Source organism: Taurulus bubalis (genome assembly GCF_910589615.1).
Source record: "Taurulus bubalis genome assembly, chromosome: 6".
Classification (NCBI taxonomy): Eukaryota; Metazoa; Chordata; class Actinopteri; order Perciformes; family Cottidae; genus Taurulus; species Taurulus bubalis.
In genome coordinates, this window is record NC_136594.1 from 21,177,492 (window position 1) to 21,191,079 (window position 13,588).

A 13,588-nucleotide genomic window follows, 5' to 3' on the forward strand; every position below is an offset into this window, starting at 1 on the left:
ATAGCAGTGCTATCCATATAAAAAAATGCATTGGCAGTCGCCAACAAGTTGACGCTTCATTACAGCCTACCTATCACAAGCCTTGGCAGACATACCCACTATAATCAAAAAGTGAGTAACTCCAGACATTGATTAGTAGTGGGTTAACCTTCAGAAGATGTCTTTCTACTTCATTCCTGTCTGCGCTGAGTTGGCACAGTAAAAACGTGGGTTGACCAAGGAGAATGCTAAAAGAGAGCAAGTTGTTTGCGCTGTTCTTGGAAACAGGAATGGTTTTGGTTGTATATTCAGTACGTTTTGTATTTTTAGTCTTTCTCAGTCTTGGACTGACTGCAAAGGTCCAGCCACCTTCGAGGAGCTCTACTGCCAGACATACCTACATTGCAGCCAGAAATCTTTTTAGTGACGTTATTGCTTAAATGTTCACAATTTTCTGTTATGAGAGACAGGAAAAGTCTGTGGAAGCGTATGTCCAAAAGTGGAAGAATTGAAACGGGGTGGTCGGCTCAATGTAACAGCGAGGAACAAGGGAATCGAGGAAGAATGCTTTGGCATTAACTCAATTTACATAAATCAGATCAAGATACTTGATATGGACGAGCCAGAGCTGCAGACTCTCCACTCTGATTTATTTTTGTCTTTTAAAGATGTTGTCCAACATTAATATGAAATCTATCCAATCGGGAAATAAATCTCATTTGTGATATCCCAATGTAATGTGCGTTCCCATGGCAAGAAAAAGTGTGGGAAGTCGTGCGGGTCTGGATTTAGTGTGTCCTGGAAAGCTAATCTGGATTTGACCCAAGAATTTTTCCCCTCCTCTGCTGTTGTCTGTAGGATTAGGAGGGCTAATCCTTGCTTTTGTTTTTTCCGTAACTACCTTATGAAGTGCGTGAGTAAGAGCGATATAGAGAGATTGTTTTTAATTGTTTTGTCTCCGTGCTTGACCAACAGCACTTAGTCGTGAATCATATGAGAGTTTCTTGCTCTTCTTTTTGAAGTAGATTTAGTGCTGGAAATTGAATAATTCAACACCATGAATAGAAAAAGGAGCGTGCCAAGAACACGAGGTGAATCCTGCACATACTGTTCTGCTTGAGTCCTTGAGGGGAAGAAAAAGATGATTCTAATAACTTGCATTATATCATTATTAATTCATTTCTAATTCATGGTATCTGTTATGTAATGCCACAACATTATCTGGAAATAGATTACTTTAATAGTAGCCTTTATTACATTTGGTATTTCAAGGGTATATTTATCTTACTGGGGCATATTTGCACATAAAACCAAGCCTAGAAAATGTTTTGATGGAATTATGGATAACATTTTTGCTTTTCGATGCATTTAATGGTGATGACTTGAAAGGGAAATGGAGACACTTTTCTTCATGGAGATGCAGCCAATAAAGGATGTTGACCAGTTTCAGATGGTGGTCACACAGTGAGAACTGGTCCTGTTCAGCAATATGGTCCAGTTTTCTGCATACAGTTTGCACACCAAATACCCTGTGGCTGTTAGAGCAACACCAGCCACCTATAGAAGACAGGGAGTCACAGTCAGTCCAGTCTGTAGTTATGTGTGTAAATACTAAATACCCTTATCTGTTTTGCAGTCCACTTATTAATCGGTGCTGACTGTTAAACCCACTCCAATCTGTATTAATCTGCTGTCGATAGCAGTGTTGCAATAATTGCCTCAGTACCTGCAATGTTATGTCTGAGCACATTGTTAGTGAAGGAATAACATGTTTTACCTATTTTCTATCATTCAGACACTCAGTCATTGTCTCGTCAGCTATTTCAGTTCTCTTGTTTTGCTCCAAGATGCTTTGCACACCACACCTTTGCATCACATTGACCTGTTAATCTCACAACTGCACTGTACTCAGGAAGAGCATTGAGTTGCACCACAGCACACAAAATGCAGGGACTCAAATTTAAACATAACAGTACAATGCTTGCAGAGCTTCTTCAAAAGTGATCTAATCAATGTGAACATCAGCACTGCTTTAATTAGCAGTTTTCCTGGAATATTCTGTATAATCCCATATTATGGCGTGAATGAACCATTCACAAATTAGAGGGTTTGGAACCTCTCACCTACAGTGGGTGCTAATCTGTAAATATCCATTTCCTGGGAAATAAGGCTTTAATTAACTCGTCTTTATTTCAGAAGAAAATATAAAGTTCAGTTGCAGAAAACCATGCTCTTTCATTATTTTGTCTTTGAATAATAACCGGCTATCTACTATCCATTTAGTAGATCGTAATCTAGACGAGCGTCAAAGCACAGGCCGACACATCGGCATCCGATAAGAGAGAACAAGTGAACGTGCCAAGATGCTAACCTCTGCTACCGCATGCTGATCTGATTGTAAGATAGCAACAACGGAGTCAACCACTGGATACACAAAATGATCCACCACTCACACAGGTTGTAATTTAACTTCAGTGCAACAATTAACTAAATTCTGAGATTTGGCTCACATAAAATATATATATATATATATATATATATATATATATATATATATATATATATATATATATACATTTTGATGCGTTTAGTAGGGAAACCCCACTTCTTGCTAGTGATACACAGCATATTATAGAGCTTGGCATTGGTGCTGGCTGCTAGTCTGTAATTACGTGTGTGTGTGTGTGTGTGTGTCAGTGACTGTGTGATTGTGCATTTGAATGTTGAACTCTGTGTGTTTACTGTGGTAGCTGTCTGGGTCTCAGACAGTGGTGGCGCACATCACGGGGACTTCCTCTGTTCTTCAACCACGACTAGACTGGCCTCAGCTGCGCTTAATCTGCACAAACACTCAAGCACGTCCACACAAGGTACTTTAAATCAGCTAATCGGCCTCATTACACAGTCTGAAAGTCTACACCGCAAACATGGTGTGCATTGTTCTCTTGCTGTCGGGGAGAATTAGTTTGAAGAGATGTGAAATACTAGTTTCACTTTTTACTCTGTTTCTTTTAGTTGGTGTATTTGTTATTTTTGGAAACTTTCTTGAGTGTCGTAGCTCATGATTTCATTTGATTGTTCATACCCTGTGAGTTGATGACCTACTCTGTTCTTTTCAATGCACACACCAGCGAACATTGTGTGTTCTTGAACCCTTTCGTCAGGATTGCAAACCACTTTTTGGTCTTATTGAACTGTTTTCCTTCCCTGCTTCTCTTCCTCTGTCAGATACATCGGAAAGGCAGACTCGATCACCATCAGTGTATGGAACCACAAGAAGATCCACAAAAAGCAGGGCGCAGGTTTCCTCGGCTGCGTCCGCCTCCTGTCCAACGCCATCAACAGACTCAAAGACACTGGCTGTAAGTACGTGTGGTTATTGTGTGCATACTCTGTGTGGGGCTGCAGTCTGGTCTCGTCATGCCCCCCCTGCATGCTTACCATAGCCTTTACCCTGGGGCCAGTCTGGATTGTTAGTGAAGAGTGATGGGGAGGGTAGGGTCCACTGGCAAATAGAGAATTTATTAATGAATAACTTAAAAGTGGCTGAGTGGGCCATGTTAACCTCTCTTCACACATATATGCACACTCATCCCGCACTCAGAAAGACAAATGTGTCGACAAGACATAGGGTCTCCAACAACAGACAAAAAATGTATTTCAAGGAACCTTGCCTTTTTTTTTGTTGTGTATGACTGCAGCGGTTTGATAGCTATAGCCTGCTGCTACATGTGTAGCTCTTTCAACAGTCCCATCCTCAGCTTGCAGCCTGCTGCTGCTTTTGTGCCAGCCATTCATTGCCATGAGATTTATGGGCACAATACTCAAGCAACTCCTTTAGGCCACACATATCAGAAATATTGCCTGCTGTAGACATCCGGCACTTGGGACTAAATCAATGGCCACAATTCATTTTTACAGCAATGCAACTGTCTGTCCAGAAGCAAAACACTTTTATTCTTGGAAACAAATTCCTGCAAATATACTTATTGGCATTGTTTTGCACAAGCTCCAAAAATGGAAATAAGGATGCTTTTTTTTTGTGGGATAGTTGTGTGACATAAAGTTGACCCCTAGACAGTGTGGGGAACATACAAAGGACGGGCAATGAATTTGCACAGACACATTCTCAAACAGTTAGTTTCCCGTCTGCGTTGCTTGAGACTGCGGCTCCAGTGTTGTGCCCTTTTTGATTTCCAACTGATTCTGACTCGCTCATATACACTTAACTGTTGTACATACTGACAAATTAACATTCTTTCGCACATTTGTCTCAAAAAATGTCAGACATGTACCAGAACAACCACACTGGGTTACATATTCTTCCTTTTTAAAAATATCCAGCCCTTTTCTTATTTCCATTCTACACAGTCACACCCCACAACCACTAAAGGAGTTGTCTGACGGAATATAATTGCCATTTGTTGGATGCTTTTTATCCAAACTGCATAGTTGGATATTTCCATGAATGTAGGTAGTCGGAATTTGGTTGGCACGAATGCGATAGACTTTTATGCCAACTCCAAAAAGCTAAATACTTTAAATAATGGTACATAATATGCATCATGTTTGCTCCTAAATGGCATTCTTGGCACATACTTTAAAGGTCACCCCCTAATCCACCAAAAATCACAAAAGGGACCTTGACAAGCCTGGTGCCATGCTTTTACCCTACTGGGTGCCAAATGACTTGTCCTTAGATTTACCCACAGCTTCCACAAACAGACAGTTTAGGCTCCAGACCAGCCACTTACTGTACAGCCAACCTGGCATAAATTATACTTTTTCATAGCCACAGGAAGTGGACAGGGAGACGGCTCATGATCTATGACAAGACACCAGCGCTCACATTACTCCCTGTCCTTGTCCTGAGTGCTGCAGACACACACACTGTGCCCAGTCTGTGGTCTGACCAAGACACACACACACACACACACACACACACACTTGCAAACCAAAAGTAGATCTGGCATGATTGTCTAGTTTACTAGAAGTCTGTCTGGCTCTACACTGAGCTCCATTTCCTGCAGCATCACAGACACAAACCTCTGAGTCCTTTGTCCTACTTCGGAACCCACAAATGCAGTAACACACACATTTTCAAAATGACTTGCCTGCTACACATGCTACTCTGGCTTGCTTTCATCCTTGATGTTTATTTTTGTGTCGTATTTATAGTGTTGATATAACAGCTTTTTTATATTTGCTGATTGTGATACTGCATATAAGTGCATACAGACATAAACCCACAGAGATACAGATGCGCATGTATCGACACTAGACACACTCCGCTCGTGATGGTCAACATGCACATATTTACACGAGTTTATGTGGTTTGTTTATTGTAGCAACCACTTTCCCTCGCTCTGAGGAATTGAATGGTGCAGTGAGGGTGTGTGGTGCAAATGTTCTTTCTCTCCGTTTCTGCCTTCTCTTATTTAAGAGAAAAATCTGCTTACTATTCCAGCCATGTAAGGCTTAGACCATCCCTGTTTAGTCTAGACACGTATCCGCAACAGATTCTCACACACAAACGCATGCACACACACTTCTGGAAACAAGCTACAGGGTTGTGTAGATCTGCTTAGTCTATAGAAGCAGACACACCATTTCACATGCACGCAAAATCACACAAGACATGACAAATTCAGTCTCGCTTTGGTTTTAGTATTATACATAGAGAACTGGGGCATCTCTTTATCTTTATCTCACTCTCTCGCTGCCTCCTGCATATTTCCCTTCCTCTCCATCTCCTACACTCACACTCTGAGGTCTGATTAGGTTTTACATTTTCAGATTTTAGTAAGCCAAAGCCCCTGCAGGACTCTTACCCTGCGCGCGCGTGCGCACACACACACACACACACACACACACACACACACACACACCATACATACCAAGTGATCTCACTCCTGCGCTGGTCAGCTTGACTGGACATGCAGAAGTTCCTGTGTGTGTGTGTGTGCGTGTGTGTGTATATCTGTGTGTGTGTGTGTGTATCTGTCTGTGTGTGTGTATCTGTCTGGATCTTGTTCTGAGTCTTTCTGGGTAGTGTTATTGTGCTGTACATGTCTGGCAGTGCTATCTTGTGCTGAGCAGACAATTGATTCTCTCTTATCCAGAAACAACAACTGCTAACACATTTTGTGTCCAAACTTTTTTTTTGTGCCCAATTTTTTCATCTTACACACAAAATGGGTGAAGCTTTTGCAGTGTGTATTCTGCAGAGAACACTGTTGTTATAGTTGTTTTTGTTTACATCTTAAAGGCACATTTTTATGCAGACATAATTTGTTGCATTGCAATTTTGACGGGCTACTTCAGTGTGACCTGTTTGACTAAGTTAGACCGTCATAAGCACTGTGTAAAACACTCAGCCTCCCCATTCCTTTCAATGGCAATGCATTGACGCTGCGAGGTTGTCGACACAGAAGACTACAGCAAAAAAAAACTATGTGGAGTTATCCAGCAATGTTCCGTGTTGGACAATAAAGTATGTTTAGGCACACATTCCTGGTATGTTACTTAATTGTTGTATAACACAAACATAGTAAATCGACTGTTTATCTGATGATTATTGGGATGAAATATATCAAGTTGGTTGTACATGTGGGCAGATGCTTAATCAATGGTCATTGTTTGTTTTATCCCTGCAGATCAGAGACTGGATATGAATAAGTTGGGCCCCAATGACAATGATACTGTGAGAGGACAAATAGTCGGTAAGAAATACAAAACGCACACACCTTCAGTGGCATACTGTATGTCGCAATAGAAAATGTCATTCTAAGTGTAGTCTACATCCAGTTTAACCATTACATCGTTTTCCACTGTACATTTACTAAAACCACTGAACCAATAACAGCTGGAAGACATTGTTGGATATCAGCGTGGGTATCAACCGTGTCCTGCAAGAGTGAACTGATGTCTCAAGGCATTGTATTATTTAAACATGAGAAAACACAAATTGACCTAAACTGCATCCTCTCTCAATACTCTGACTCGGTTAATTAGTTATTTAAAAAGACTTTCATTTCCTTATTTTTTCTGTCCTTTGTCTTTAATATCAGAAGAGAACAGGAATAAGGAAGAACACAAAATGCATTAGTGAAACAGGCAACCACATTCCATTGGGACTTAATACAAAATGATAAATATACTAAACATTACCCATATAATGCAGCTTAGATCATGACAGTGATCTATTGTCTTCCCTGTCGTTTGTTATCCGTGTAGTAAGTCTTCAGTCCAGAGATCGCATTGGGACAGGAGGGCCGGTGGTGGACTGCAGTCGTTTGTTCGACAATGACTTACCCGATGGGTCAGTATTATCACAGGTTTTAAGAAAAAATGAGCGATCCTATTTGTGCACACAAAAAATTAAAAAATAATAATCTTGAAGTCTCCCATTTTTTTTGGAGCCATCTTCAACTCTGTTGAATGTAATCTGTAGTTTAAATGTGTGTGCTGTTAGATTAACATGTTCTTAATGATGACATAGGTGCATTTTTTTAACTTTTGATATTGTTTTACGACAAGTACAATGTTTGTTTCTCACCTGTTTTTATATTCTGCCATGAAACAGCTGGGAAGAGAGAAGGACCGCCTCCGGAAGGATACAGTACCTTAACCACATCACACGTACCACCCAGTGGGAGAGACCTACGAGGTACATACTGCACACATACTGCACACATACTGCACACATCCTCAACTAGGACTTCAAATACAACAAACATGACTTTTTACAACGAGCATCGGCAATCTATTTAAGTGGTTGTACTTTTCCCACCCTGCCTTTCCAGAAACAGCATGTCAGTAATGAGTGAATTGCTGTCAATTTCCTTCGCCCCTCCCCCATTCCACCTAAAACACACACACACAAACACGTAGTCACGAACATATGCACCTAAATAAACTAGCCAGCCAGTCGGGCAGCCAGGCTTTACTTGGCCCATGTTCGTGCAAAAACAACTGTCGCCTTCCTACTTGGCCCATATCAGTGGAGCCGTGAGGGAGTAAGCAAACAAGTAACTCCCCCACCTCCTCACCCACTCTTACGACACATCTCTAGTGGCCCCCAGGCAGCATAGTGGAACGCAGTATGACGGACAGGAAATGGTGAAGAAAGGGTTTATTGGCAGGTCATTTAGTGAGGCAGAAATGGTGACGCTGAAAAGGAAGATGAGCAGCTCGGGACTGTGCAGGAGGAAGAGATGACAGAGGTTAAGGAGTGAAGGGTAAGATTAACAATTGGGAGAGGAGGTGATAACGGATTGCTTTTTTCTCTCCATTTTCTGCGACAGCAGGTGCAATAATTACCATGTAACATTGTATGCGATAGTGTGGGTGTAGATGTGGGGAAATGCCCTCAGACATTGGAAATAAGAGCGTTATAACCTTAAGGAAAGACCAGGGAAAATGGAGGGAGACGTGGGACAGAAGTGAAGGGGGAGGAAGAGGAAATAGGAGGGAGGAAGAGTGTGTGGAAGGGGTGGGAGGTGTGTTGTGAGTTCAAGGTTTCAGATAGCCATGGCGTCAGGGACTCCGGACAACCAGACAGTGGTCACACATGCTACACGCACACACATACACACACACACACTAATATTAGTAAGTCAGCCTGTCTCTGTTTATGTCAGCTTATCAGATATCTTTTTGTAAATCCTGCAGTCAAGTAGCACACAAACACACTAAAGATTCTACTGGAGTCTTGTGAGAACTTTCTGTGTGCTTTTATGCAGCCCATAAGCCTTCATGTCACTTTAATCTTCACCATACAATCTATTTTCTTCTTGAGGAATGATGACACATGCTGTTTTCCAATAATTGCATGATACTAATTGTGTGTGTCTAGACATCACAAGAACAATTGAACTGGCGACAGCTATGACGGAACCCATCGCACACCCATAACGCACAGTAGCCCTCCACACCCAGGTTCCTGAAAGCAGATACAAAATATGGTTCACACACAGTGCATACATTCACCAAAACCGAAAATCAACCACTTATCTCTCACTCATTTAAAACGATCGACCACGGGTGTAACTCTTTGGAACGAAAACAAACATTTGTGTTGTCCGTGTCAATGTATTCATCCAGTTCACAGCAAGAAAGTTGGTGTTGTTTACCCAAAATGCTCTTCAAAATGCAAAGTGTTCATTCTTTTCTGATTTGTTATGAAATGGTTAAATGTATCATATATTAATAGATATTTAGAAATCCTAACTTGAAGGAAATGAGATTAAGATGACACTGCCCTTACATGCACACTCGCTCCTCTTACCCAGGCCTGCGTCGGAGTACTCCAGCCCATCCGGGCGGCCGCTGAGCTGTGTGGTGGACGAGAACACGCCAGTGATGACGCCTGTTAATGGGGCCGAGGCCAGCTGCCCGCCGGGAGAACCGCGGATCCAGGAGAGACGGGTTCGATCGCAGCGGCATCGCAACTACATGAGCCGAACACACCTGCATACACCGCCTGACCTGCCCGAGGGTTATGGTGAGAGACAGAGCTGCAACACACACAATCACATACACAAAAGTGATTCAATCATGTAGCTGCGAAACCATGAAGTGTTGTTTGTGGAACGTTTTGCAGTGTGTTGGCATGTAAATAGTTGATGCTACCTACATGAGCATTGAATCTTTACTATCTCTGCCATGCAGCATCAATAAGGCCACCTGAAAATGTTTGAACACATCTGACTGACCCCCATCTGATGTTTTCAACAAATGTTGGTTATATTTGCTTGTCACTGCTGTTTCATTGCCAGAATCAGTGTTGACGTTTACTTGTTATTACAAAATGTTTCAGTGCAACTGCAGTGCAAAGGGCCCTCCCTCTGGTAGTCAGGGTGACGTGTCAGGGGAATACTTAACACCTGGGACACCGAGTGAATACTTTTAACTAGCTGGTACATGCGAGAGTCTGCTGTAGTCATAGTGAACTGTTGAATTACCCGTGTCACTGATATCAAAAAGGCAAGCTGAGATGAAGTCCCAGCCCACAATCATATGCAATCAAAGACGTGGTGAGCGGCTCCTTTGGTGGCGTCTTCTTTGCAGCCTGGAGGAAGTGATACGTTGAACATTTTATTTCTGCCCTTTTCATCCTTTCCTTCTCTCTCTGTCGGTCTCTGTGCTGCCCTTGGGCTCACCCTTACCACAGCACCACATCATGACAACTGCAATCAACACTTGCTGTGTGCCTCTCCCCTCTTCTTTTCTTCTCTCCTTTTCTGTCCTCGCCTCCTGTTTGCAGACTGATCTCTAGCAGTGAGGAGAAAGAGGGCGAGCAGGGTATTCATAGCTCGGTGTTTAGCTCAGAGAAGGCCCTTTAGGTCATTGGTAGTTTTTAATGTCTGTAATTCCCTTATTCATGGCAAGAAAACACATTGAGAAAGTAATGCAGGAGCTAACACGATCACATTTTCCAGCATTGGAATGCATAAAAAGTGTGCTTGTCACAGCCAGCCACAGTGCAGCCCACAATACCCACAGAGTATATAAAATACATTATTATTCTAACTGTGGTCCACTTTGCCAATTATTTAGAATGTACTATTGGACTTGTGCCCCCTTTTGAAATGTCCTGTTGTGTCCACTGAGGCTGGCCAAGGTCGGACAAAGTGAGTCACTGATGCCCAACAGCTACTGAGCGTTCTTCCTCAGCTGAACCCTCTGAACCAGCGGCTGGGTGTGGTGAGGGAGCGTGAGAGTGGGAGAGTGTGTGAGGGGAAAGAGAAGGAGATGTGGGTAGGAAATGAGTTGTGCCAGTAGGAAGTTGGGGTGGGGGGGCAGTGATGGATTAGCAGGTCCATATGCACACACCAAAACCACGCCTGTGCAGCACACACACACTTTGTGCTAATGCTCACTCTCCGTTCATTCATGAGCTGGATGAAACGAGAGATCCAACAAGCCAATGATGAACCATTCTCTTTGGATTTCTTCCCCCATTTGTTTATAGTATATATATTTATTTTTAGTGGGTTTGGAGTGAGTGACAGGGTTTTCCTTTCCCTTTCCTTTGGTTTTAGAGGTGGGAATGCACACCAACATTTAAGAGAAAAAAAGGAAACTAGGATGCATCAAGGAAAAACATTCATGGAAGTCTCTGATAATTTTCCCTCACGTTTTATTTTCCCCATCCTCTTTGGATCGGTCTACTGGAGAGGAACTAATTGATTACATTGGCCCGCACACCTTGAGAAACTCTTGTCCTTGCAGTTTGCCCGTCACATCAATTATAAACAGAATTCCTCTTCTATAAAATACAAAAACTCACTGCATGTCCACAGAACAACTGCCCCAGCAGCAGGATTGAGCTTGTTTCAGTTCTGTTTTTGCATTTCCAACATATTAATTCCAATCTATATTCTCTCTGTTTTAGAGCAAAGAACAACTCAGCAGGGTCAAGTCTACTTCCTCCACACGCAGACTGGAGTCAGCACCTGGCATGACCCTCGGGTGCCAAGGTAAATTCTTTGTTTTACAGTTTTCCCATGTTTATTGACCAGATTTGTACAAATGTATTATTATCTCAGCTACACATTGACTAAAATTGACATGATACATGTTCTGCAGTGCTGACAGCCTGTTATGTTTTGTTCCTATTGTAAAACTTGACATTTATTACCAAAACTGACTGGACTGGTCTAGATCAGACTAAATTTTTCATTTAATTTCTCAGGGTTGTGTTCAAAAACAGTCTAAATCGTCATATTTCATGCTCCTGTCCGGGTCAGCCAAACTAATGGCCTCTGAATCCGATGTGGAGTTGGATGAACATTTTTGGACCGATGTTGAGCTGAACACGGGGCCAAGGGCTCGCGGTTCTGCATTCAATCAAACTGTTTCACCAACTCTCAATAGTCCACTTGCTAATTCACCAGAGACTTCAGGCACTGCTATTGCGTTACATTTTTGGCCGCGTCTCGGTGAAGCTGCTGCTCAGTGATGAAGCAAATGCATTTAACATTCAGCACACAGCAGCAACCTCTGGGTTGGGTCATTTTGGACAGAGCTTCTAAAATGACCCAGTATGTTGTGATGAGTGCAGCGAGCCATGTGATTTGTCCCTAAGTGATGTGTCCTCGCTTCACACAAGGACAAAGTACTCGCACTTGAACACATAGACACAAGCACAGGTCGTCCTCCGGCTATAGCATCGTCCCAGATCAGGGCTTAGGTTTCTACTGACGGGAATGTCGGTGCACAGGAGAGAAGAAGAGTGCTTTGTCAGAAGGATTATGACAATGTTAATTTAGTTGATGCTCTTCGGTCTGTTGAGAGGTCCAGTCTAGTGGTCTGATTGAGTCCTGTGAATATGCTGGTAAAAGGAAAGTCTAGGAACTTATTAATGTAAAAGGTAATGCAAACCATTGAACTTAAGAAAAGCAGCTAATAATGCATTATTCCTAACAACAAATTTGTAAAACCACAGCAGGGCTGGGACTTTTTTTTTTGCAATTCAGTCAAATCTGAACACCATTAAAATAATTTAAGCGACTCTGAATGGAATCAGCATCCAATAAGTTAGTTCAGTCAGTTAATTACATTATAATTATATTATCCATGAGAGGAGGACTTTTGATCCCAGTCACTAGTCAGTGATGATCAAATATGTTTGTTTTGAGTTAGCATGTATGTCTGCATGTATGCATCGTTCTCTCTAATGGTTTCCATTGTCTTTGTTTAGGGACCTAAGCAATGTGAACTGTGAGGAGCTGGGTCCACTGCCACCAGGCTGGGAGATCAGAAACACGGCCACAGGTCGCGTCTACTTTGTCGACCACAACAATCGGACGACACAGTTCACAGACCCGCGACTATCTGCTAACCTGCATCGTGTGCTCAAGTAAGTGTAGAAATCAGTAATGCGTTTGAGCCCTCAGGATATTCAAGGACATTACTTGGCTGTGGTTTAGATTTGTGTTACCAAGGACATAGGACAGGTTGCTGTTTGCACAGTATTTGTGTCTTTCTAAATAGCAAGATAGCAATACTTTGAACACAAAACTCTTCCAAAACAGAAATGGTCAAATATATCGCTGAATGCAAATGCTGTTCACAGTCCCCTCGACCCTGAGAACTTAAACTAGTGGGGACAAAAACACAGAGATCAATAATAGTTGCTGTGAAACAACTGCAGCCACGGTATTATATCTTAAAGCCATTTACTTTGAAGCCATTTAAAATACCACATACCCTCTAACAAGCACTGCGTGCGAAGAGTTTCATTCATTTGGCAAATTAAGGCAAACGACCTGGAAGAGAAAATCAGACATTTTCCTTTAACGAAACACAACAAATGAGCTGATGCTTCTCATTGTGCTGTTCATGTGCATCTTTTATACGTTAAGTCCAATGTTTGGCTCACTGAGTGAGAGGACACACAACTGTATAGCTTTATATTCACACTATTCATCCTGAAAATGGACATGATGACTTCTGTCTGGAGATGCTAGAATAACCTGATCACTGATGGCTGTCTTGGTTTCATTATCTCATCTTTACATTTTTGTCTTCCTCTTTTTGTCCCTTCCCCTCCTCCTGCCTTTCTCACTGACTCTGTGCTATCTCTTTATCTATTTCCTCTCTT

General features: G+C 42.2%; 1 protein-coding gene across 1 annotated transcript in view; it reads left to right on the forward strand.

The window, feature by feature from the left end:
• The window catches only part of LOC306738121 (E3 ubiquitin-protein ligase SMURF2-like), a gene marked incomplete at both ends in the record, with an annotated part of 49,528 nt that overhangs the window by 25,653 nt on the left and 10,287 nt on the right, over positions 1–13,588 (forward strand). Inside the window, 7 exons of the mRNA XM_079219949.1 lie at positions 3,208–3,341; positions 6,636–6,701; positions 7,216–7,300; positions 7,565–7,648; positions 9,273–9,484; positions 11,378–11,462; positions 12,686–12,844. Of these exons, the coding sequence (XP_079076075.1) occupies positions 3,208–3,341; positions 6,636–6,701; positions 7,216–7,300; positions 7,565–7,648; positions 9,273–9,484; positions 11,378–11,462; positions 12,686–12,844 (825 nt within the window). The remainder of the gene's footprint in view (positions 1–3,207; positions 3,342–6,635; positions 6,702–7,215; positions 7,301–7,564; positions 7,649–9,272; positions 9,485–11,377; positions 11,463–12,685; positions 12,845–13,588) is intronic.